Source organism: Bubalus kerabau, chromosome 9 (assembly GCF_029407905.1).
Source record: "Bubalus kerabau isolate K-KA32 ecotype Philippines breed swamp buffalo chromosome 9, PCC_UOA_SB_1v2, whole genome shotgun sequence".
Taxonomy (NCBI): Eukaryota; Metazoa; Chordata; class Mammalia; order Artiodactyla; family Bovidae; genus Bubalus; species Bubalus kerabau.
Genome location: NC_073632.1, coordinates 78,869,983 through 78,895,734, shown reverse-complemented (window position 1 = coordinate 78,895,734; position 25,752 = coordinate 78,869,983). Strand labels below are relative to the sequence as shown.

Here is a 25,752-nt window from a genome sequence, read left to right as displayed (position 1 = left end):
AAAAAATTGGTGTAACAACAATGTCCCATGATAAAAGTCAGATGCCATAGAGGATTTAACTTTACATTATTAAAAATTACTGTTATTAAAAAATTCTTTCCTGGAGGTGAATCTTCAGTGAAAAGGAATTTTTACTTTGTTAAGGTTTTAAATAAAATCCTGTGCACTTAATAATTTCCTTCTTTTTCTTCTGGACTATTTTCTTTTTTAACAAAGCAGTAGACTAGTAGTTACACTTGCATTTGCTTATTTATTTTGCAACTTTTAACTAAGGCGATAAAAGCTTAATTATCTTTGATATTCTCTTAACAAATCTTCCATGTATTAACTTTTAAAATACACGTGTTTTATTCTATCCTTTTGTCTTAATAGGATACTTAAATGTTGAAATATTTCTCTAATATACACAACCATTCATCAGAAGCATGAAATAATACTATTAATTTCTAGCAGCTGTTTCATAACTTGTCTTCCAAAATAAAACAAACAAAATTCACTTTACAAACCTAGGAGGTTAAATTACATCAATCCTTTGTCCACGGACTTTTCCAGGCAAGAATACTGGAATGAGTTGCCATTCTTTACCAGGAGGGAAGCCTATTAGTGACAAATGTATAAGTTATTTTGTGGTAATTGTTAGATATCTTTCAAAGTAATTTTTAAAATAATTAAAAAAAATTTTTAATTCACAAGAGTAAAAGGATAAAAATAATTTTAAAAGTTCATTTATTAAAGAAGGTGATTAGGTATTTAAGATTTTATTATATGAATATCAGAGTTTAGGAACCAAAATGATAAGTAATCAAATAATTAGTGCTGGATACTCTGCAGTTTAAAAAACAGTTGAATAAATCTTTGTCTCTCATATGTTACTCTCTACATTTTGGTTTCTCAAGTTTAACTCAGTTGCATAATATTGGAATGGTTTAGTTAAAATATATCTTAAGAAAAATACTAGTCTAAGAAATTAATTCACTAGACCCAGAGCAAATAAAATGTGCCATAATGTTAAGGTTTCAAATAATGCACATTGGAAAAAATTGTTAACCTATGGTTGTAAGTATTGTAAATGTAAATATTATCTTCAAAGTTACATGTATTCTCACTAGTATCTTTTCCAAGTAAATCTGGCAAGGACTTGCTGGTGGGTTCATTTTCCTAATGGACCAGTGAGTCTTAATCTAGTCTCAGGCTAAACTCCATTCTCCAACCTGACCTTCGATCTTATGAATGCTTGTCATTGGTCATCAGAGTTACACATCCAGTCCTAGCTCTGGAAAAACAAGTCAAACCCTTGTCATACTCCAGATGAGTCAGTCCCATTATTTTCACATTTTAAGTACAACAGCGTAAATTACATAAAGTAAAATCAATGAGCACCCTATATGTCAAATTTGTTACCAATGTGAAACTTAAAGTCTGTGGACGAGATGACATCAACTTGAATGTGAGTTTATAAATGAATGTGGCTGCCAAATGGAAGGAGACAACCCAGAGAATTTCACAATCTATCATTTGAGATATTTCCCACCCCTCTTTGGAGGCAATTTCTGTATAATCTTGTAGGCTTTAGAGTATTTTTAGTTACATATATTGTTCTAAACTCTGAAATCTATATTGACCACATTGAAGAGAACAATATTTTCTTAATTGAAGAGTATGTATTAAATGGCAGGATCCAAAACATTTGCAAATATTCACAAGAGAAATTAAAAAAAAAGAAGAAGAAGATGCATAATCTTTAGATCACAATTATTGTTTAAACTCAGCATTAAAGAATAGTTCCCGAGGTCCTGGTAATTCTTGAGGGGAATTATCCAGTAAATCAAATTGATTAATAAAAGTGGGACAGGGAAAAATTCTTGATCTGCCCATGTCTTCAGAATCCTGAATAAGGACAACATATTGGTACAATCAGAACATGCATTTACCTGGATTACTTAGATGGTTTTAACTGGGTTATTTAGGTGTTAGGTGACAATATTCATTTAGTTGTATTTAGTCCCTTTCTAATCAAGGGATGGTCCTTAGACTAATAGCACTGGCATTTCCCAAGAGCTGGTGAGAAAAGCAGATTCTTAGTCCCCACCCCAGAACTAGAATCTGTGTTTTGAAAAGATCTCTAACTGATTCATATGCACATTAAAGTTGGAAGCAGCACTCACGGTCAGTAGGGAGCTTATCCCAGGATTGAAAGTGCAATTAGTTGGACCTTTCTGAAAAGATGCACTATTTTTATTGTTTTTCCTCTTTCTTTCACAGGAAAGAGAGGAACAGTATTTCTGCAAAAGACTCATAGTACCCACAAGACAAAGACAATGAATTCACTGGACCTTTGGAACCCTTCAGAAGTACAATTCTGCTTTGCTCTGGTGAACAATTCATGCCCTAGAAACATGAGGTCTGGGCTGAGTGCCTGTGCCTTGTATGTTGTCATGATTGGTGCCATAGTAATGACCATGCTGGGCAACCTGGTTGTGATCATTTCCATTGCCCACTTCAAGCAGCTCCACTCCCCCACCAACTTCCTGATCCTCTCCATGGCCACCACTGACTTCTTGCTGAGCTGTGTGGTCATGCCCTTCAGTATGATCCGGTCCATTGAGTCCTGCTGGTACTTTGGCGATCTCTTTTGCAAAGTCCACAGCTGCTGTGACATCATGCTCTGTACCACCTCCATTTTTCACCTTTGCTTCATCTCAGTGGACCGCTACTATGCTGTTTGTGACCCTTTGCATTATGTCACCAAAATTACCATCTCTCTCGTAGGAGTCTTTCTACTCATCAGTTGGTCTATTCCCATCTTTTTTGCTTTTGGCCTGGTATTCTCAGAATTAAACATAATTGGTGCAGAAGACTTTGTTGCAGCCACTGACTGTACAGGTTTATGTGTGCTGATATTTAACAAGCTCTGGGGGGTGCTGGCCTCCTTTATAGCCTTCTTTCTCCCTGGGACGGTAATGGTGGGAATTTACACACATATTTTCACAGTAGCCAGGAAGCACGCTAATCAAATTGGCACAGGTTCTATGATGAAACACATTGGGTCGGAAAGCAAAATGAAGGCATCAACCAAAACAGAAAGCAAGGCCACCAAGACTTTAAGCATTGTCATGGGAGTATTTGTGTTGTGTTGGCTGCCCTTTTTTGTCTTGACAATCACAGACCCTTTCATTAATTTTACAACGCCTGAAGATTTGTACAATGTCTTTCTCTGGTTGGGCTATTTTAATTCCACTTTCAATCCCATTATATATGGTATGTTTTATCCTTGGTTTCGCAAGGCGTTGAGGACAATTGTCTCAGGGATGATCTTCCACCCTGACTCTTCCAACCTAAGCATATTTCCTGCATGTGCTTAGGCAATGCTCTCCATTTTCTACAATTCTTTCCTACTAGGGAAACTGGATGTTATTTCTCCCTAGAGGTAAGGGAGTGGATTGACTAGACAAGGATATTCTTCCATTTGGTGTAATAGACACCCGTGTATTAGTTACTAAGTTGTGTCAGACTCTTTGTGACACCATAGATTATAGCCTGCCAGGCTCCTCCATCCATGGAATTCTCCAGGCAAGGATACTGAAGTGGGTTTCCATTCCCTTCTCCAGGAGATCTTCCTGACCCAGGAATCAAACCCTGCATTGCAAGTGGATTCTTTACCATCTGAGCCACCAGCTGATGTAATAGACACCTAGGTAGAATCAATAGATCTAGCCTTCTGGTTATACCAGAGTTCCCAAAGTGGTCAATTTCTGGGGTTCTGGGGGAGACACCTCCAGTAAAAAGACACTCTTTCCCAAGACTTGTTAACTCCAGAATTTCCAAAATTAGAGATTTAGATTTCACTCCTTTGGCATGTCAGATGGGGATCTTCTTTTTATCCTGTAAACTTTAAAAGAGGAGACAGTTGGACTTCACACTTTTAATAGCCATGTAGAGTTTATCTAAGTCTTTCCTGAGATTATTACATTTTGGGAGAGTGGGGAGAGCTTGAGAACACTGTGAGGCTGAAGTACAGAGCATGTGAGGACATGGAAAGGGAGAAGGAAGCAGCTGCGGCTGCCTCCAGTTTTACTGATTCTGATTTAATCTCTTAAAAAAGATTTCAAGTGACCTTTGCAATAGTTTGATAAAATTGGACTGTCTCATTAAATGAGCAGAATGGTTAAAGAAGGATTTTAGGAATGTATTCTTTCTCTAACACATGTTTTTGATCTATATAGTCGCATGGCCTACGTGTATACATACAAGTGCTGTGGACATCTCTTTGGCTATGTGTGCACATTTTATTCACCAAGATTAAGCTTCATTCACAAAACTGAAGTTCTTTCCCTCCCCCAGTGTTTTGGTTAATATTTACTGCCAATAATATTTACTGTTACTATTTAATATATTTGGTTATATATTTTTGGTTAATCATTTACCTCATTGATTGTCTTTTCTCCATGTTGTTTTGGTTTTCTCCTCCTTCTCCTACCCTAGAAATCTATTTCATCAAGTTTTGTCCTTTGTGATCTTTTCACCCTTCACACTATTACTCTGTCTCTCTCACCAAGTGGTCCTTAGCCTGGGACAGTTCTGCCCCTTGAGTGCATTTGGCAAAGTCTAGAGACATATTGGGTTGTTAGAGCCAGTGAGGGGGTTCTACTGGCAGTTCAAGGGTAGAGGTAAAGGATATTGACAAAAATCATACAATGCATGGAACAGCCTCCCTGACAACAAAGGATTATCTGGCCCCAAACTTCAAAAGTGCCATGGTTGAGAAATTCTGCTCTAACCTTATTTAGCCTCACAGCTTCAATTACTACCTCTCCATGTATTTCTCTCAAATATATTTATTTTCAGTCTTATTGTTTCCCTCAAGTTTGAGTTTCTTATTTCTTACTACCAGAGGAGGATCTTTTTGAGTGTCCCAATAAGATCATAAATTCAATGTAGCTGACATCTTTCTTCTATGTTCCCTGCCCCACTTCACTGCCCCAATCCTGTCTCTTCTGCCTCCTGTTTTGTACTGGAGTCGCGTGCTTAGTCATTCAATTCAGTTCAGTTCAGTTAAGTCACTCAGTCGTGTCTAACTCTTTGCAACCCCATGGACTGCAGCATGCCAGGCCTCTCTGTCCATCACCAACTCCTGGAGTCCACCCAAACTCATTTCCATTGAGTCAGTGATGCCATCCAACCATATCATCCTCTGTCATCCCCTTCTCCTCCTGCCTTCAATCTTTCCCAGCATCAGGGTCTTTTCAAATGAGTCAGCTCTTCGCATCAGGTGGCCAAAATATTGGAGTTTCAGCTTCAACATCAGTCCTTCCAAAGAACACCCAGGACTGATCTCCTTTAGAATGGACTGGTTGGATCTCCTTACAGTCCAAGGGACTCTCAAGAGTCTTCTCCAACACCACAGTTCAAAAGCATCAATTCTTTGGCACTTGGCTTTCTGTATAGTCCAACTCTCACATCTATACATGACTACTGGAAAAACCATAGCCTTGACAAGATGGATCTTTGTTGGCAAAGTAATGTCTCTGCTTTTTAATTCATTCAGTCGTGTCCAACTCTTTGTGACCCCTTGGACTGTAGCTTGCCATGCATCTCTGTCCATGGGGTTTTCCAGGCAAGAGTACTGGAGAGGGTAGCCTTTTCCTTCTCTTGGGGGTCTTCTTGACCCAGGGATCAAACCTGGGTCTCTTGCACCAGAGGTGGATTCTTTACCATCTGAGCCACCAGTACTGGAGTTAAGTGTGCACAAATGTGTTGGTTGTTCATGTAGATTATGAGCTTCTTGTGTGCAAGACTCTTTATATTATTCATCTTTGTATCCCACAGTGATTGGTATAGTTCCTTTCCAATAAACATCTTTGGATGCATTCATTGGATAACCAAAACAGAAACTTTGAGGAAAATGGGAGGGAGTTCCTCAAATTCACAGAAAGAAACAATGATAAAGGATATTGGACAGTGGTGGCTCCTTCTCCTGGCAAGGAAGATGGGGAAAAAGTCCACTTGTAAAGAAGGAATTGAACTGAATTTAAAACATGCTCTAATGGGCTTTGGTCATATCTGTACAATGTTGTGCTGGGAAACTTGAGGACAAGGCCAGAAGAGGCACACAGTGGAAAATGACTGACCAGCTCAGAAACACTTGCAACATTCAGACTACAATGATCATGTTCATACAGTGAACTTCCTGAGGATAGACACTAAGTCTCTCCTTTCCTAATGCCTCAGTAGTACAAGTGCTCTATAGAAAGGTGTGGTTGTACAGAAATATTGTTCACTATTCTATGTATTAACAGATTGAGGTTTTCAGATTTATTTATTTTTAATTGGAGGATAATTGCTTTACTATATTGTGTTGGTTTCTACCATACATCAACTTGAATCAGCCACAGCAGACTGAGATTTTTTTAATGTAAATCATTAATAGGCTCATTCTTCCAGCCTAAATGGTATATAGTCACAAACTTAGAATCTGTTCACATGTAGTTAGAGAAACATATTCATCAACCTTAGGTGTGTTTTTTTTTTTTTTTTTTTTTTTTTTTGCAGAAAGTAAGGTTGTTTTTCATAACAATAACCAAAAGTCACTGGCAAATTGCAAAGAGAAAACTTGTTACCTTAAGCATGTATGTATTGGCTACAAATAAGTGTGTATTTGATTGTAGTAATTCTTACAGTGATATCAGAATATTTGGTTAACCAATCCCCTCCCCCCCATTCTCTGACCTGGTAAAATGACATCACAGGTCTATGCAGTACAGCTAATCCTAAAGTTTCCAATATTCATACAGGTAAATCCTAAGGCTTTTGTGAAACTTTTTAACTCTTTTTTTTTAATCTACCCTTGCTTCAGTGTATCTACTGAGGAAACTACTCATTATTTTAAAACACCTTTAACAACATCTCTATTCAGTTGGAGATCCCCAATACCCTCTTGATCTATGTGTTCTATTGAACGTTCATAGCTCCCCAAAGTTAGTACTTGTAATTCAGTAATTTGAATATAACATATTTAAGTACTGAGATGTTTCAGCAAATTACTGTTATCACAGTACAATATATAAAATCAAAACTGGACATTAAGATGCTTAATAGAGAATTCGTTTATTCTCTTCTGAGAGCAGTAATGTAGTCCTTCAGGAGGAGATTTTCTCCACCCATAATCCTGAAGGCAGTATTTGGAGGGTAAGGCACTTCTTTTGGAAAATCAAAAGAACAGGAATAGTTCCTCAGGCTTCAGGCCAAGTTAGACATCCTTCCAGGGCCTGATGGGCAATAGACCACTTTATGATAACACGAGCACTTTATAATCTGCTTCCCATGATGAGCCTCTTTTCCTCTTTGGGAATTTAGCACAGATGTTTGGGTTGCTGATTCTGAGGGGCTGAATAGGAAGGGCAGCCATTCATTCAGCACATACTTCTTTTCTCCTTAAGATCACATAAAATGTGTTACTTAACATCAAGAAACTGGGGTCTGAGGCCATGGGGTGGTCCTTTTTGTAGACCACCTCGATTTTTTTTTTTTTTTTTTTTTGCCCACTAGGAGCCAAGCTAAATAGAGAAGAAATGAAGGAGTAGGTAGAAGCTTCTACAGCAGTCACAGTCATTTCTTACCTCAATGGAGGACTTTTGTAATTTTGAAAGGGTGTCCCATGAATGTTAGTTCAGTTGTTTCACAAAACAGCTTCACATGCTTTTCTTAGGCCAGTTCATATAAAAAGTGAATCATCCCATCCTTATTCCTAATCCAAAATAGATCTTCTATCTAGGTATTATCTAGGATGAACAGAGGTAGTCATTTTCTCAAGAGCATGGTGACTGCATGGACACTTTGCTCTCTTTACTAAAAACCACTCAGTTCATTAAACATTTATTGGCCATCTACTATGGGCCAAGTGCTGCTCTGAATGCTTGTGGTTCCAAGATGAATAAAACAAATCCTGGCCTTAAGAAGCTTATGATCTGTCACCACTCAATTATACTGCAGCAAGCTAAGGAAGTATGGAAGAGGAAAATTTAGCCAGGTTTGGGATTTAGAGAAGATTGCCTGCATTTTGGAAAAGGAAATGGCAACCCACTCCAGCATTCTTGCCTGGAGAATCTCATGGATAGAGGAGCCTTTTGGGCTACAGTCCGTAGGGTCACAAAGAGTTGGACATGACTGAAGTGACTTAGCAGCAGGAGCAGCAGCCTGAGTTTTAGGCCAAAGGATTGTTATCATCAGGCTCATTAAAGAACTCACTTCCAATCACTGACTGCTGCTGCTGCTGCTGCTGCTAAGTTGCTTCAGTCATGTCCGATTCTGTGTGACCCCATAGATGGCAGCCCACCAGGCTCTTCTGTCCCTGGGATTCTCCAAGCAAGAATACTGGACTGGGCTACCATTTCCTTCTCCAATGCATGAATGCATGCTAAGTTGCTTCAGTCATGTCCGACTCTGTGCAACCCCATGGACAGCAGCCCACCAGGCTCCTCTGTCCACGAGATTCTCCAGGCAAGAATGCTGGAGTGGATTGCTATTTCCTTCTCCACCAATCACTGACACAGGACTGCAAAGTTTGAGCTTATAGAGAGTCAATGGTTAGCTGTTGTCTCTGGCTGACTGCTGCCTCGGTGCATCCTTCCAGGAATTTGGTGGGAGACCTGAGGCTACCATTGGTCAGCAGTGCCAGCAGACAGGAGTGAGGCCAAGCTGGAATCTGTTACCTCTGTCTATCCACCACTGTTGTTGTTTAGTCACTAAGTTATGTCTGACTCTTTGTGACCCCTTGGACTGCAGCACGCCAGGCTGCCCTGTCCTTCACCAGCTCCTGGAGTTTGCTCAGACTCATGTCCATTGAGCTGGTGATGCCATCCAAATATCTCATCCTCTGTGTCTTCCAGGAAAAACCAGCAGAATAATGACTGCAGCTTCATTTCTGCTTTCCAAATCTCCCCAAAGTTCCTCTAACTTGAAATCATATACATAAAGAGATTCTGGGAAACGTATTTCTCAGGCTGGCAGAGCATAATTCATCACAAGGACTAAAACAAGCGAAAGAAAAGAGCAGCCAGATATTTGTGTAAGAATAGGACAAGTTTGGTCACGTGACGTAGGGAGATGAAACTGCAGAGATGTTGGGAGTGAACTGGGAGCACCTTCTGTGCCTATTAAAGGCTGAATTTCACCCATTAGGTGAGGGGGAGGCATTGAAATAGATTGAAATTTCCAATACTAGATTTTAACTGTTTCCTCCCCATCATATTATGCTTTCGTTTTAATATACATAGGAATGAAAGGATGCAAATTAGAGACAATTAAGTATAAGTATTATGTATAATACCACCTTTCCAGGATTATTGCTGAGCTAGGAAGTGGCTACATATAAGCTGTGTTAGCTGCTCCTGTCTCTCTTTACACAATAGTCAAAATAATCCATGTGGACTCTTGAATGGCCTTTGGGATACCAGATGTGGCTTGTTTAGAAGAAGGAGATGGAAGAAAAGATGTAAAACTAGGAGCTGGTATTCCTGAACAGTCTGTTTTGTGGTCTCTGTTCAGGAGAAATTGTAGGATCTACTTCATGGAAATACTTGTCCCTAAATCTGTATTGACTAGGAAAAGCTTATTTTTTTCTAATGTGCATTGTTTAAGAGGTGAGTGTATTCATATGATATTAATAGTTGAACCTCCAATTTGCAAGACAAATGGATTGTGCATCTTCTTGTGCTTGTCTTTTACGTCTTAGTCCATCACCTTAAAACCACGCACAAGGCAAGTTTCTGACAGTCAACACTGGGTGTGTCCCTGACTTTGCAGAGAAGGGGGAGGTACATGCCAAATTCCTTTCTTTCTTTTTGGACTTCCCACCTTGTCCTACAGGCCCTGCTGCTAGATATAATCCATTGAATTCTATCATTTTTGTGACATCAGTTTAATTTGCACTGTGGAATGATTTCTCCAAGGCTGCAAAGAGACATTCCATCCTCTGGATGTTTGGTACCAAGAAACAGAAATAGCAGAGTATGATTGAACATGTTATTTTCCTCAATATTGTTTCTGTGATATACAGACATATGAGTCTAATCGTAGATAGTCTTATCAATGGGGAAACAAAGGGAGGAAGAGGATCAGTGATGACCTAGAAAGTGGCAGAACAGGAATCTAACTTTTCTATGTCCAGGTGAACTGTTTCACCTTCTGTGATTTCTTTAACCAGCACAAAATGGAGAGCTTAAAAAGAATCCATGATGAATCCAATGTAGGAGTCACAAACCAAAGGGCTTATGATCAATTATTCTCAATTATTTCTCATGCTGGGAGAAAAATACATAATCTTAAAGCAGAAGGGATATATGGAACATACTTAAAGTAAAATTAAGGAAAATGTAAATCCAGTCTCTTTAAATTTCATCTCTAATTAATTAGCAGGATAAATGATCCTATATTGAGAAGGAGCCTTAAACTGCTGAGACTTGTGAACTGTGCAAAGTAGGTCCCTGGGTACTCCTTCAGTACTAATTTGTTTCACATGCCGAAATAGAGGAGCAGCTTCTATTTGGAGTATAAAATCATTACCTGCTTGTACATCTGCCATCTTTGCTAAAGAAAGTGAATGCTATGTACCTTATATCACCTGCTAAAAGAAGAACTCCTTTCCATGAAGTGATTCTGACTCTTCTGTAAGTAGCCTAAAAGCTCAGAATACAATTTTATTAGACTTTGTTTAAAATTTCACAGACTGGTGACTACAAGATAGATAAAATGCTTTTTTTATTTGTGACACTTCCCCCAGGATGTGTAAACATTGTGTTATCTTCAGAATTTGTGTAGCACGTGAAACTAAAATAGGGCAATTCTATTCATTTAATTATTTGTGTGCTGAATTCTTTTCCTGAGGAGAGTTGACATGTAATTCAACAAGCTTACTCTTTGCAGGGAAGGGATGGAGACACAGATGTCAAGAACAGACTTGCGGATGTAGCAGGGGATGGTGAGGATGGAACAAACTGAGAAAGTATCATTGACATGTATCCACTATCATAACCAGTGGGAGGTTGCTGTATACCACAGGGAGCCCAGCCTGGTGCTCTGTGATGACCTAGAGGGACAGGAAGGTGAGAGGTATAAGGGAGCTTCAAGAGGGAGGGAGTTATAGTTATGACTGATTTGCAGTGTTGTACAGCAGAAACCAATGCAAAATTGTAAAGCAATTACCCTCCAATTAAAAAATAAATAATAAATTAAATGGGATATATTTTAGTAATAAAAAATTCAGTCTTGCAATCTGAGACAACATTGATGGACCTTGAGGGCATTATGCTAAGTGAAATAAATCAGAGAAAAATAAATACTGTGTGATCTCACTTATATGTAGAATTTAAAAAAACAAGCTCATAGATACAGAGAACAGTTTGGAAGTTGCCAGAGACTGGGATTAAGTGAATGGGTGAAGGGTGTCAAAACATTCAAACATCCATTTATAAAATAATTAAGTCATGGGGATGATGACTGAAGTTAATATTACTGTACTGCCTATTTGAAAGTTGCTAAGAGAGTAGATCTTAAAAGTTTTCATCATAAGAAAAATTCTGTAACTATGTGCAATGTTGAATGCTAACTAAACTTAGTGTGCAGATCATTTCATAATATAAATATATAAAAATATCAAAACATTATGTTGTTCTTGAAACTAAGTTAAGGTTACATGTCATTATGTGTGTGTTAGTTGCTCAATCATGCCTGACTCTTTGTGACCCCATGGACTGCAGCCCACCAGGCTCCACTGTCCATGGGATTTTCAGGCAAAGATACTGGAGTGGTTTGTCATTTCCTTTTCCAGGGGATCTTCCTGACCCAGGGGGATCAAACCTGGGTCTCCGGCAGTGCAGGAGATTCTTTACTGACTGAGCAACCAGGGAAGTCCCATATGTCATTATATCTCAATATAAATAAATAAATTAAAAACAGCTTACTCAGTTGATTTTATTGACAGTTTATTTAATTCTTAGAAGGAGGAGCCAGAAGTTACATCTTCCCAAATAATGATTTATTAGCAAGAATTAATTCTTCCCTGGTTCAGACTCAAAAATAATTTTATTTTTTCCCCAGTTTTATTTAGATATAATTGACCTACAGTGCTGTATAAGTTGAAGTACTGTATAATTTTAAAATTTCTCCTTGTGAGGAGAACTCTTAGGCTTTGCTCTCCTAAGAATTTCCATGTATAACATACAGCAGTGTTAATTACATTTATCATGTTGTATTTTATATCCCAGGTACTTATTCATCTTATAACTGAAAGTTTGTATCTTTTTGACTATTTGCATCCAATTCTCCCTCATCATTTTAATCTCACTTTACATTTGACAGCAGGTATGTTTTCAAAATGGAAGAGACACCTCTCAATAATTTTATACTCCCTACTGTGGTATAATTAACTTTTTATTTGAGGAAATATGACTTACATCCTTCTTCTCTATCCTTAAGGATATTCTCTCTGGTAGTTTTAAAAGTGCTTAGTCAGAAAAACCAGGGCTAACAGAAGTAACTCTTCTGGAACCTTGAGTCCCATGCTGTATTTGATTTTCAAGGCACAGTTGATTCAAATCTTCCTTTAGTTCTTCCTGCAGATCTCACTTTCTAGTCATTTATTAGATAAATTTTGTTGTCGTTGCTGTTGTTGGGGACAGGCAACTCTTCCCAGAAAGAGAAGAGGAGGAGAAACCATAAATGAGTGTGGTCCTCGACCAAGATGCTGAAGAACGCCCCGAGACTTTCTGCTACCAGGTGAATGGGTCTTGCCCCAGGACAGTCCATCCCCTGGGCATCCAGCTGGCCATCTATCTGTCCTGTGCAGCAGGCGTGCTGATTACAGTCCTAGGAAATTTGTTTGTGGTGTTCGCTGTGTCCTACTTCAAAGTGCTTCACACTCCCACCAATTTCTTGCTGCTTTCCCTGGCCCTGGCTGACATGTTTCTGGGTCTGCTGGTGCTGCCCTTCAGTACCATCCGCTCCGTGGAGAGCTGCTGGTTCTTTGGAGACTCTCTCTGCCACTTGCATACCTACCTGGACACCCTCTTCTGCCTCACCTCCATCTTCCATCTCTGTTTCATTTCTATTGACCGCCACTGTGCTATCTGTGAGCCCCTACTCTATCCCTCTAAGTTCACGGTCAGGGTGGCCCTCAGGTATATCCTGGCAGGCTGGGGGCTGCCAGCAACTTACACTGCCTTCTTGCTCTACACAGACATGGCAGAGAGAGGGCTCCACCTGTGGCTGGAAAAGATGCCCTGTGTGGGCAGTTGCCAGCTGCTTTTCAATAAGTTTTGGGGCTGGCTAAACTTCCCTGTGTTCTTTTTCCCCTGCTTCATCATGATCAGCTTATATGTGAAGATCTTTGTGGTTGCAACCAGGCAGGCTCAGCAGATCAACAACTTAAGCAAAAGCCTGGCTGGAGCTGCCAAACGTGAAAGAAAAGCTGCCAAGACCCTGGGCATCGCCGTGGGTGTGTACCTTTTGTGCTGGCTTCCCTTCACTGTCGACACGATGGCTGACAGTCTCCTTAACTTCATCACACCACCACTGGTCTTTGACACATTTATCTGGTTTGCTTACTTCAACTCGGCCTGCAACCCCATCATCTATGTCTTTTCCTACCGGTGGTTCAGGAAGGCACTGAAACTTCTCCTGAGTTGGGAGATCTTCTCGCCACGGACTCCCACAATTGATTTGTACCAAGATTGACTGAATGCAGGCTTGTTGTTTTTCAGCCACTAAGTCATGTCTGACTCTTTGTGACCCCATGAACTGCAGCACCCCAGGCTTCCCTGTCCTCTACTATCTCTCAGAGTTTGCTCAAACTCATGTCCATTGAGTCAGTGATGCTATCTAACCATCTAGGGATAGGGTTTTGCAAAAAGCATGAGTGGAGCGGTGAAGGTGAGCTGTGTGGTGTTGTGGCAGTTTGTGGGCAGGCTTCCAGCGCAGCATGGTTTGAGCAGTGGGGAAAAAGACAAACTTCTTATTCTGGGAAGAGATACAGCATTCTTCTCCTTCAATGTTTCTACAGAATGTAGGGAAAGGAGAAAGTGCCATCCTCTAAATGTTTATTGGATATTTCAAAACTCTGTGCAAATATTAATCTCCTCATTTATTACTTCCTTGGAGACAACTAAGATGCAGAAGTGAAGGGAAAGAAATACAGAGGGCAGTTTTCTGAGCTCCTGTCCTGATCCTGCAACCTGGCAGCGCCAGGTCAGGCTATTTTGACAATATCTTACCCCTCCCCTCACGAGTTTCTCCATCAGAAAAAATTAAAGGTTTGTACTCTTTGCTCTCTAAGATGTCCTTAAGTTCAAATAATTGAGCTTTGTATAACTGAACTTTGGGAAAGATTGTTTGCATCCTAATTTCGCATCACTTTTCATAATCATGGTCAAGTGTTCAGACTGTCTCTTTTTAAAAATGGTCCCTTTAAAAATGCTGTCTCCTTGGAACCGAGTTGCTAAACAGGTTGATGATAAGCCAGGTTTGTTTCAATGTCTGTTTCAATGCTCATTGAGTAAATGTATTATATTCTTGAAGGAATGTTTTCTTCTTTTTTCTTTAATAATTGAAAAATGAAAATGTGTGGCATATTTGTAAAGTGATGATGCTCCACATCTCACCATTTTAATATTTTCTCCTTTTAAAAAGTCATACAAGTTAGACCTATTTTTCCAGAGACACTGGTATGTGGATTTTTTTCAGAAAAATAAGTTATCTATGCCACATGCTTGCTCAGAAATGAATCATTCTTTACAGGAGCTATTATTAGGAAGGATGTGTCTTTTATGTTCATATTGTTTCTGTTTTCTTCCTAAATATTTCCCTAAAGGTCTCTAGTCAGTCTAATTCCATATTTCTTAGTGACTTTTTCAGATTAATAATTATGTACTTGGAAAACTATTTGTAAATTAATTTTAAGTGTCTGGTGTACAGATATATAGATGATATTATAGATGCAGATACAGACATAGACATAGCAATCAATAAATAAAGAAGCAAAAGTCATATTTTGGCAATGACGTTAGCTAAAATGGATTTCTTTCTTTTAATTTTTGATGGAAGGATAGCTCTTACTGATCCCACTTTTTCATAATTAAAAAATACATTTGTTGTAAAAATATTTTCCAATATATTTTTAATGTTTTTAATTTTATTTTTTAACAGCAAAAACATTTTGTATTGAGGTATAGCCGATTATTGTATTAACAATATTAATAATAATGTATTAACAGCATTATATTAACAGTGTTGTGATAGTTTCAGGTGAACAGTGAAGGAACTTAGCTATACATATACATGTATCCATTCTCCCCGAAATCCCCTTCCCATCCAGGCTGGCAAATAACATTGAACAGAGTTCCATGTGCTATACAATAGGTTTTTGTTGGTTATCCATTTAAACTATAGCAGTGTTCATGTACACACTTCTATATTCAATGTATTTTTTAACACTTAATACTTCTTTGAAAGTAATTATTCTTTGCATTTAACTCAAGCATTATGAGATAAATTACAAATGAATTACAAATTCAAATTATCTTAGTACTACAGTTTTGAAACTTTAAGGAGCTTGGAACACTGTGTCTTATATGTAACAATAAATATAATTTGCAAAGTATGTCAGTCATTATTTTTAAAAACACATTTTCCTCTTCCCTTCCTAGAATACATCCATACCCATTCCCAATCCATTAGGTATGGTGCTGTCTGTCCTGAAAGTAAAAATACTTAGCAGCTTCACAAGGTGGAACTCTACAAGTCAATCACATCCACACAGCAGGAAATGATTCTGCTTTTGTATGAACCTGACCATTATTTTTCCTCTAAATATCTCTCAATTTAATTACCTTGTTTTCTTACAATTTAATCAAATCAGGTTATAGCTCATCCCAGCAGGTAGCATCTGAGAATATAGAAAACACATGAATGTATATGTGCTCAGTCGCTTCAATCACGTCTATTTGCAACCTCAGACTGTAGCCTGCCAGGCTCTTCTATCCATGGAATTCTCCAGGCAAAAATACTGGAGTGGGTTGCTGGGCCCTCCTAAAGGGAATCTTTCCAACCCAGGGATCGAACCCAGGTCTCCCTCATTGAAGTCAGATTCTGTATTGCTGAGCCACCTGGGAAGCCCATGAATGTATATGTGTATGAGTATAAACATGAAACTTATATGTCTTATACATGATCAAAGGTTTTGAGCAGGGCAATTTCCATAGCAAGATCCCCTTTGTATTGCTTCTGAATAGCTCTGTTCTGTAAAGTTAGTTCTGCAGAAGGCATTGGGAACCAAAAGGTCACACAAACAGTGGCCTACAAAGTGTGTGAAAGAAGCTGGTCCTTCCCCCACAGACATTTACAGTTTGCAAGGATTTCCTATGCAACTCTGATGGCTGAAAATTTGGAATTGTAGGTAAAGGTTTTGAGAATCAAAGAGAAGGAATACATCATCCTCAGTCTTGGCCCTTGGCACCTATCACAGGATGGCACTGAGACTTTGTCTTCTCTACTTCCACCTCTATTTCATGCTTCTTTCTCACTGCAGTCTCCCCTGTTCCCTAATCCCTGGGAAGTAGCAAATGTTCCGGGTCCACTGATGTTAGGCTTGGCCATATATGTTATGATAATTAAAATATGGGTTAATGTGGTGTTCAGTTCAGTTCAGTCGCTCAGTCATGTCTGCCTATTTGCGACCCCATGGACTGCAGCACGCCAGTTTTCCCTGTCCGTCACCAACTCCCAGAGCTTATTCAAACTTATGTCCGTAGAGTCGGTGATACCATGCAACCATCTCATCCTCTGTCGTCCCCTTCTCCTCCTGCCTTCAAATCTTTCCCAACATCAGGGTCTTTTCAAATGAGTCAATTCTTCATATCAGGTGGCCAAAGTATTGGAGTTTCAGCTTCAGCATCAGTCCTTCCAACGAATATTCAGGACTGATTTCCTTTTGGATGGACTGATTGGGTTCAAATTTTGATACATACACTTAAGAACATGAAAAAAACAAGGTAAATAACAGAATAAAAAAGCAGTACCAACCGAGACAGTACCAATTAGCCGAGACAGTGATTTTTCTAAGGAAGTCATTTTAAAGCTGAGGCTGAAGAATGAGAAAGAACCTGTGAAAATCCGAGGAAAGAGTGATGCAGGCAGATGAGAGTCTGTGCTAAGGCCCTGAGGCATCCTGCTGGGGTAATGAGGGCATAGGTGTAGAAGCTCAGAGCATGGGGGCTCAGAACATAGAATCTGGAGCTAAATGGCTTAGATACAAATGCCCAAGGTCATCATTTACTAGAAGTGTAACTTTAGGCAAGCTATTAGCTTCTCAGTTTATCAGTTTTTTCATTTTTAAAATAAGGATAATAATACTTTTGACTTCATTTTTTTTGCACATAACCATTTTATGACTTAATACATGTAAACCAAACCACTTATATATACTGTTTGCTGCTTGCTACCATCATAATGATGGTTGCATTAAAGTAACATGTCTTGCACACCTTAATCTATTCTCTGTGAGTCACAGAAGATACTTGTGGGTGTGTCTGGAATATCCATCATGTTTTAGGATGCACACATCTGTATGCCTACTGATTAAAAGTTGTAAGCCAAGGGCTGTGACTCAAATTCTAAGAAAACTGGTGTGAAGATAGATGTACAGTAGGCTTTCTGAAGTTATATTCAGTTCAGAAATTACAAGTGACAGTGATGAGAGAATTTGAAAAAGAACTTCAGAATATTTCCACATTTCTGGACATGCACAGGGTAATTATCAAGAGACTAAGAGAGAAGGAGAGATGGAAGAAGGAAGATAAAAAAAAAAACCAGAAAACTGACCGAGTACTCTGACATAACTAAAATCTTGGAGTCCTGGCTGAAGACATTAAAAAGGAAGGGGTTTCCAAAGAAGAACTAGACCCCCTGATAAGTCTATAATTTCTTTAAAAGTGGAACATTTTCCCACAGATAGAGGGAAAATTGATTATGAAATCTAAAAAAGCCAAAGCAGGATACTACATCATGAGCCATACATGGATGGTCTGAAGCACATACAGAGAGGGTCACCAGATTCACAGATCTCAAGTGGATTATTGTTATTCAAGCTTAGGGTAATGTGAACATTTTTTTTCCCATTATGAGAAATGTCCATCTCTCACCAGATAGAATAGACAAAGACATCCCAATGTGCTCACATGGAAACCAGGTCATCTGCTTAGCATCCTGGAATGCTGATGCAATTATGCGAGAAAAAGAGTGGGGAAAAAAATGAGTGCTATTGTTGCATTTAATAAAATAATCACAAAATTCTAACTTGATAATATGGTGAATTATATCAATTGATTAGATGGGGAAACAGTGGAAACAGTGTCAGACTTTATGTTTGGGGGCTCCAAAATCACTGCAGATGGTGATTGCAGCCATGAAATTAAAAGACGCTTACTCCTTGGAAGGAAAGTTATGACCAACCTAGATAGCATATTCAAAAGCAGAGACATTACTTTGTCAACAGAGGTCCGTCTAGTCAAGGCTATGGTTTTTCCAGTGGTCATGTATGGATTTGGACTGTGAGAGTTGGACTGTAAGGAAGGCTGAGCGCAGAAGAATTAATGCTTTTTGCCAGGAGCCAGCACGGGAGTTCCCACCCATGACAAAGATCATGCGGAGAGGCCTGACATGCAAAGGCGAGTCAGGACTCGAGGGCCCCCCTGGATCTGCCTGAGCGTCTACCCTAAAACCAGAATCTGTCTGTTTTACTATTTTACGACTTTCACCAACTCCTCTGACATTAATGGGGGGCTATCCATGATCACCTTTCTCTGAAGGAAATCAACTTAGACCTCTAGTTAAGTAGCCTCCTGGGCATATTAGGAGTGTTTCAATGCAAACCCCTCAGATGGCTCTCTAACTTGCCTGACAGGTTTACCCGGACTCATACAGCTACGCATACGATTGTTTACAGCTTCCCAACCTTGAGAGGCATGGGAAGCTTAAGATATTCAAATAGTATAGAGCCTCTTGGAGAGTTAGAAATTGTTAGAATAGAACTAGTAGAAGATTTCATTGTTGAGCCAATGCTTGCTGCCAAGTTTCCATATCCCCTGTATTGTGTCCTTGGGAATATATTAATTAATATAGTTGGTATATAGAAAAAATAAGTAGTGGCCTTGGTGCTAACAACTTTAGACCCTTAAGGTAATAAATTCTTTCTTTGTTGTAAACCCATTGCACCTCTGCCCTATAGGAATGAAACTTTATCTAACACCTTCAGAGGATGGCGCCAAACTTTAAAGTAATTCCTCTTAGAGAAAATAAGTCTTATGGTTGACAAAACTTTATCAGAGTCATAAAATGTTAACAAGCCTTCCGGCCAGAAGATGATGTAAATCACGTAAACCATTTGTATACAATAAGTGCAGAAAAGAAAGCCTGGTCTCGATAAGGATAAAAGACTGCTGACTTTGCATGATTTTACACCCCCTACTATCCTCTATGCACAACTTAAGGTATATAAGCTCCCTTTGAAAATAAAGCTACGGGCCTTGCTCAAAGCTCGGTCTCCCCGTGTCATTCTTTCTTGCTTCCTTTTCTCTCCTTTTCTTCCCTGTTCTTCCTTCAGGACAAATAATTGGAGCGCGGGGGCCCTCTGAGACCACTTATTTGCACGGGCTTCTAAGACCCACTCGAGAAGGTACCTAAGGTGGGGCACCTTCCGCTATTTGAGAGGGCACCTGCAGCCTCCATGGTCAGTGCAAACCTGGTGTCACAGGTTTTATTGGCTTTCCGCATAAACCAGTTATATTGAACCTCTGATCTTTCTCCTTTTATCTATCCTTTTAATCGCCAATGCCGTCCTCCTGAGGGAATCCCTGGATCCAACTGGGGTTGGACCCTGGTAGCTTTTGAACTGTGGTGTTGGAGAAGACTCTTGAGAGTCCCTTGGACTGAAAGGAGATCCAACCAGTCCATTCTAAAGGAGATCAGTCCTGGGTGTTCTTTGGAAGGACTGATGCTGAAGCTGAAAATCCAGTACTTTGGCCACTTCATGCGAAGAGTTGACTCACTGCAAAAGACTCTGATGCTGGTAGGGATTGGGGGCAGGAGGAGAAGGGGATGACAGAATATGAGATGGCTGGATGGCATCACCAACTCAAAGGACATGAGTTTGGGTGGACTCTGGGAGTTAGTGATGGACAGGGAAGCCTGGCATGCTGCAATTCATGGGGTCTCAAAGAGTTGGACATGACTGAGCGACTGAACTGAACTGAACTGAACTGAATGTTAACACAATTTCCATTCTTGGCATTGATTGAATCAAATGTATCATCTTTTTATATGTTGATATATTTGGTTTACAAACATTCTGTTTAGAATATTTGCATCTTTGTATATGAGTGAGATATCCTCTCATTTTCATTTTTCATGTGATCCCTGGTGTGAGGTCATTCTACATCACATAATGCATTTTAACTGGAGATTATTAAATATAAGTTTCTTCTCTCTGTTCACACCTTGCACTACAGGGACTTCACTGTACATATTTTGATATGGGCTTTGGGTGCTTTATTGACTATGCCAAAGCCTTTGACCACGTGGATCACAATAAACTGTGGAAAATTCTGAAAGAAATGGGAATACCAGACCACCTTATCTGCCTCTTGAGAAACCTATATGCAGGTCAGGAAGCAACAGTTAGATCTGGACATGGAACAATAGACTGGTTTCAAATAGGAAAAGGAGTACATCAAGGCTGTATGTTGTCACCCTGCTTATTTAACTTCTATGCAGAGTACATTATGAGAAACGCTGGGCTGGAAGAAGCACAAGTTGGAATCAAGATTGCTGAAAGAAATATCAATAACCTCAGATATGCAGATGACACCACCCATATGGCAGAAAGTGAAGAGGAACTAAGAAGCCTCTTGATGAAAGTGAAAGAGGAGAGTGAAAAAGTTGGCTTAAAGCTCAATATTCAGAAAACTAAGATCATGGCATCTGGTCCCATCACTTCATGGCAAACAGATAGGGAAACATTGGAAAGAGTGTCACACTTTATTTTGTGGGGCTCCAAAATCACTGCAGATGGTGATTGTAGCCATGAAATTAAAAGACGCTTACTCCTTGGAAGGAAAGTTATGACCAACCTAGATAGCATATTAAAAAGCAGAGACATTACTTTGTCAACAAAGGTCCATCTAGTCAAGGCTATGGCTTTTCCTGTGGTCATGTTTGGATGTGAGAGTTGGACTGTGAAGAAAGCTGAGTGCTGAAAAATTAATGCTTTTGAACTGTGGTATTGGAGAAGACTCTTGAGAGTCCCTTGGACTGCAAGGAGATCCAACCAGTCCATTCTGAAGGAGATCAACCCTGGGTGTTCTTTGGAAGGACTGATGTTGAAGCTGAAACTCCAATACTTTGGCCACTTCATGCGAAGAGTTGACTCATTGGAAAAGACTCTGATGCTGGGAGGGATTGTGGGCAGGAGGAGAAGGGGACGACAGAAGATGAGATGGCTGGATGGCATCACTGACTCGATGGACATGAGTTTGAGTGAACTCCAGGAGTTGGTGATGGACAGGGAGGCCTGGTGTGGTATGATTCATGGGGTCGCAAAGACTCGGACACGACTGAGCGACTGAACTGAAGTGAACTTAGGTGTTTCCTGGGGGTTTTTGTCATTAACTCCTCAGACCTTCTTGAGGGGGTGGGGGTAGTAAAGGTAACTAATAAATAACAAATCACATGTATCTCACTAACTTTGACAATGAGGAATAAATCCAATATCCAGTTCAGGAAAAAATTTTTTCATAAATTACAAGGCAGGACATTTATTGTGGCAAAAGCAAATTTGCCACATATTTGCTTAAATTCTTATTGGATATGGAAAGTTGTTTTCAACTATATTCTAAAGAATAAAAATAAAATAGTAATTATTAATAGTAGTATTTATTGAGAACTTAACTTGCATATATTATTATTTTATATGTTCTGAGCTTAAAATTAAAATAGATATATGACAGGGCATTATGATAATACCTGATAGCTGTAACATGGGTATTTAGTTAAGAGACTCCTCTCTCTTCAGAAGATAGAAAACTGCTCTATTTTATGTGATTGAAAAGGGCAGAACATCTCCAGGTGTTTACATGCTATTAACAGCAGCATTATGAATAGCAGTTCATCCACCCCTGCAGCTGTGCAGCTCTGCTACAAGCACCTGAATGGATCCTGTGTGAAAACCTCCTGCTGCTGCTGCTGCTGCTGCTGCTAAGTCGTGTCAGTCATGTACGACTCTGTACGATCCCATAGACGGCAGCCCAACAGGGTCCTCTGTCCCTGGGATTCTCCAGGCAAAAATACTGGAGTGGGTTGCCATTTCCTTATCCAATCACTTCTCCAAAGTGAAAAGTGAAAGTGAAGTCATTCAGTCGTGTCTGACTCTTCGTGACCCCATGGACTGCAGCCTACTGGGCTCCTCCGTCCATGGGATTTGCCAGGCGAGAGTACTGGAGTGGGTTGCCATTGCCTTCTCCGAAAACCCCCTACTCACCTGCATCCCGGGTGATTCTCTACTTGGTGTTTGGGCTGTCCTGGCCATGTTTGGAAACCTCCTGGTGATGACTGCCATCCTTCATTTCAAGCAGCTTCACTCACCAACTAGTTTTCTCATCACCTCTCTGGCCTATGCAGACTTTCTGGTGGGAGTGACCGTGATGCCCTTCAGCATGGTCGTGGAGAGCTGCTGGTACTTTGGAGCCCGATTTTATGCCCTCACAGTTCCTGTGATGTGGCATTTTGTTACTCTTCTCTCTTCCGCTTGTGCTTCATCTCCATTGACAGGTACGTTGCTGTTACTGACCCCCTGGTCTATCCCACCAAGTTCATGGTGTCTGTGTCAGGGGAATGCATCAGCATCTCTTGGATCCTGCCCATTGGGTACAGTGGACCTGTGTTCTTCACAGGTGTTCACGAGAACAGGATAAAGGAATTAGTAAGTGCCCTCAGCTGCACTGGAAATTGTCAGCTTGTTATAAATCAATTTTGGATTTTGATAGACTATTATTTTTGTATCTACTTTTGTTATGATAATTCTGTATAGTAATATATTTCTTGTGGCTAGACAACAGGCTATAAAGATTGAACATATTCCTAGCAAAGTAGAAGGATTATCAGGCATATACAAAACCAGAGTGACTAAGAGAGAGAGAAAAGCTGCTAAAACTCCAAGTATAGCATTTTTGGTGATACCATTTTTGATCTCATGGTTACTGTATATGATTGATTCATTTATTGATTTTTTTGGGGGGGTTTATAACACCTTCATATGTTTATGAGCAATTTTGCTGGTTTGTTTATTATAATTCTGCTCTAAATCCTTTGATTTATGCTTTATTTTACTCTTGGTTTAGGAAAGCAATAAAAGTTATCGTAACAGGCCAAGTGTTAACAGACAGCTCATCAACCATAAACTTATTTTCTAAAGAGAGCTAATTTTCAAACCTAGGAATTTAATGATTTATTTGGAATTTCTCAGTACCTGTGGCATGCAATACATTGCATAAAATTGTTCCATTCAGTTGGGGAGGAGAAACGATACCTCAATTTCAGCAGCATCACCTTCATGCTCTTACTTTTTTGATGAGTGAACATTTTTAATCATTTGACAGAAATATATTCAATAAAAATATTTGACACAAGTTGATATTTTCTAGTTTCCTCAAATCTGCATGCTTCCTTGCTTCGTTGTTAATGATTTTCCTTTTCTGGGCCTCTCTTTCAGGCTGACCTTTGCTTCACTTTCTTTTTTTTTTAAATTAATTAATTAATTTATTTATTTTTACTTTGCAATATTGTATTAGTTTTGCCATACATCAACATGCATCTGCCACGGGTTACACATGTTCCCCATCCTGAACCCCCCTCCCACCTCCCTCCCTGTACCATCCCTCTGGGTCATCCCAGTGCACCAGCCCCAAGCTTCCTGTATCCTGCATCAAACCTGGACTGGCGATTCGTTTCTTATATGATATTATACATGTTTTAATGCCATTCTCCCAAATCATCCCCTCCTCCCTTTCCCAAAGAGTCCAAAAGACTGTTCTATACATCTGTGTCTCTTTTGCTGTCTCACATACAGGGTTGTCATTATCAACTTTCTAAATTCCATATATATGCATTATATATAATACCAAAACACTGTATTGGTGTTTTTCTTCCTTCACTCTCAAAAGTTTCTTAGTTCCAGGTCCCATGAACGTCTTGTATTCCCTGTCTTTTTTTCTGAACTCAGTTAACTTTGTTCCCATTTTCAGAGGCTTGTATCTTGGAGAAAGGTCTTTTGGTCCTTGAGTGAAGTCAGGGACCTGAACAGCTCCCTGAGTCATATACATCAGCCATTTCGGACTCAGGGCTGGACTTATATAATTTGGGGATTTCTGTAAATGTGGGAATAGCCATGAGCAGGTGGTGCTATTTCTGCAACAGTGATTGTCTTTCCATATTTGACCTGTGATGTTATTCTGTATTTGACCTGATTCTATTCTCTTGATACTTGTTTCTCGTTATATTTTGTTTCTCTATTGTTTCTTTCTTTTTTTTTTTTTTTTAATTTTGCTAAAATAATACTTTTAGTTTGGTTTTTTTCCTCTTTTGGCTTCTTAACCATGGAAAGACAAAATATGCATTTGGCTAGGTAGGCTCAATATTATTAAGATGTACAATCCTTCAATGTTAGGGAACTATAGCAATTCAAAATTTAGAGGCTTTGCAGCTATTTGCAAAGCATCTAAATTCATAAATCATTGTGGTTGTTGTTGTTCAGGCACTAAGTCACGTCCAACTCTTTGCAACCCCATGGACTACAGCACACCAGGCTTCCCTGTCCTTCACCATCTTCTGGAGTTTGCTCAAACCTATGATCCATGGAGTCAGTGATGCCATCCAACCATATCATCCTCTGTCACCCCCTCTCCTCCTGCCCTCAATCTTTTCCAGCATCAGGGTCTTTTCTAATGAGTTAGAAAACCATACATGATGTAATTAAATGGGGAAATGAGAAAATTTACTGTCCCGATCAAATATTCCAGTGCCCCTCTTCATAATTGTTTTAAAGACTCAATTTTATAACAATGAACACTGCTTGTTTTTTTTTTTTCTTTTTTGACAAGATGGTTTTAAGTTTTATAAAAAATAAAGGCATAAGATGGCCAAAACAATTTTGGAAAAGACAAAAAAGTAAAAGGTTTACACAACTTGGCTTTAAGACTTAAGGTAAAGTTTCAGTCAAGACAAAAGGGTATTGACCTAAATATAGAAATAGAGATCAACAGAATAGAAGAGAATCTAGAAATAAATCCACACACATATGGTTGATTGATTTTTGATATGAACAAACATGGATCACTGGAGAAAGATAGTGGTTTCAAGAAACGCTGCTGGAATTACTGAATATCCTTATAGTACTACTCATTCTCCTAATAAACCTCAGACCCCTCCTCATAACATATTTAAAATTAATATTATGTGAGTCATAAAGCACTAGCAGTAAAATTATAAAGATTCTAGAAGAAGCATAGAAGAAAATAGTTGTGACTGCGTTAGATTATTTTCTTAGGCAAGGGGGAAAAAAAAAAACACTAGCCATTAGAAAAATAGTAAGTTGGACTTCATTAAAAATAAAATCTTCTATTCTTCAAAAGACACTCTCAGGAAACTATTCAGGAA

At 39.3% G+C, this 25,752-nt stretch overlaps 2 protein-coding genes and 1 pseudogene across 2 annotated transcripts; all 3 read left to right on the top strand.

The window, feature by feature from the left end:
* Positions 1 to 2,318: 2,318 nt before the first annotated feature.
* Positions 2,319 to 3,362, top strand: LOC129619437 (trace amine-associated receptor 4). The gene has a single exon (XM_055534679.1). It carries the CDS (start codon positions 2,319 to 2,321, stop codon positions 3,360 to 3,362), a length of 1,044 nt encoding a protein of 347 aa, XP_055390654.1.
* A 9,352-nt stretch (positions 3,363 to 12,714) lies between these two features.
* TAAR5 (trace amine associated receptor 5) lies at positions 12,715 to 13,728 on the top strand. The gene has a single exon (XM_055534692.1). The coding sequence runs from the start codon at positions 12,715 to 12,717 to the stop codon at positions 13,726 to 13,728; it is 1,014 nt and encodes a 337-aa protein (XP_055390667.1).
* Positions 13,729 to 22,195: 8,467 nt separating this feature from the next.
* LOC129659911 (trace amine-associated receptor 6-like) lies at positions 22,196 to 23,520 on the top strand (annotated as a pseudogene).
* Positions 23,521 to 25,752: the final 2,232 nt, after the last annotated feature.

Coding starts and splice junctions, on each gene's coding strand:
- LOC129619437 (XM_055534679.1), top strand. CDS start 2,319: ATGAATTCACTGGACCTTTGGAACCCTTCAGAAGTACAATTCTGCTTT.
- TAAR5 (XM_055534692.1), top strand. CDS start 12,715: ATGAGTGTGGTCCTCGACCAAGATGCTGAAGAACGCCCCGAGACTTTC.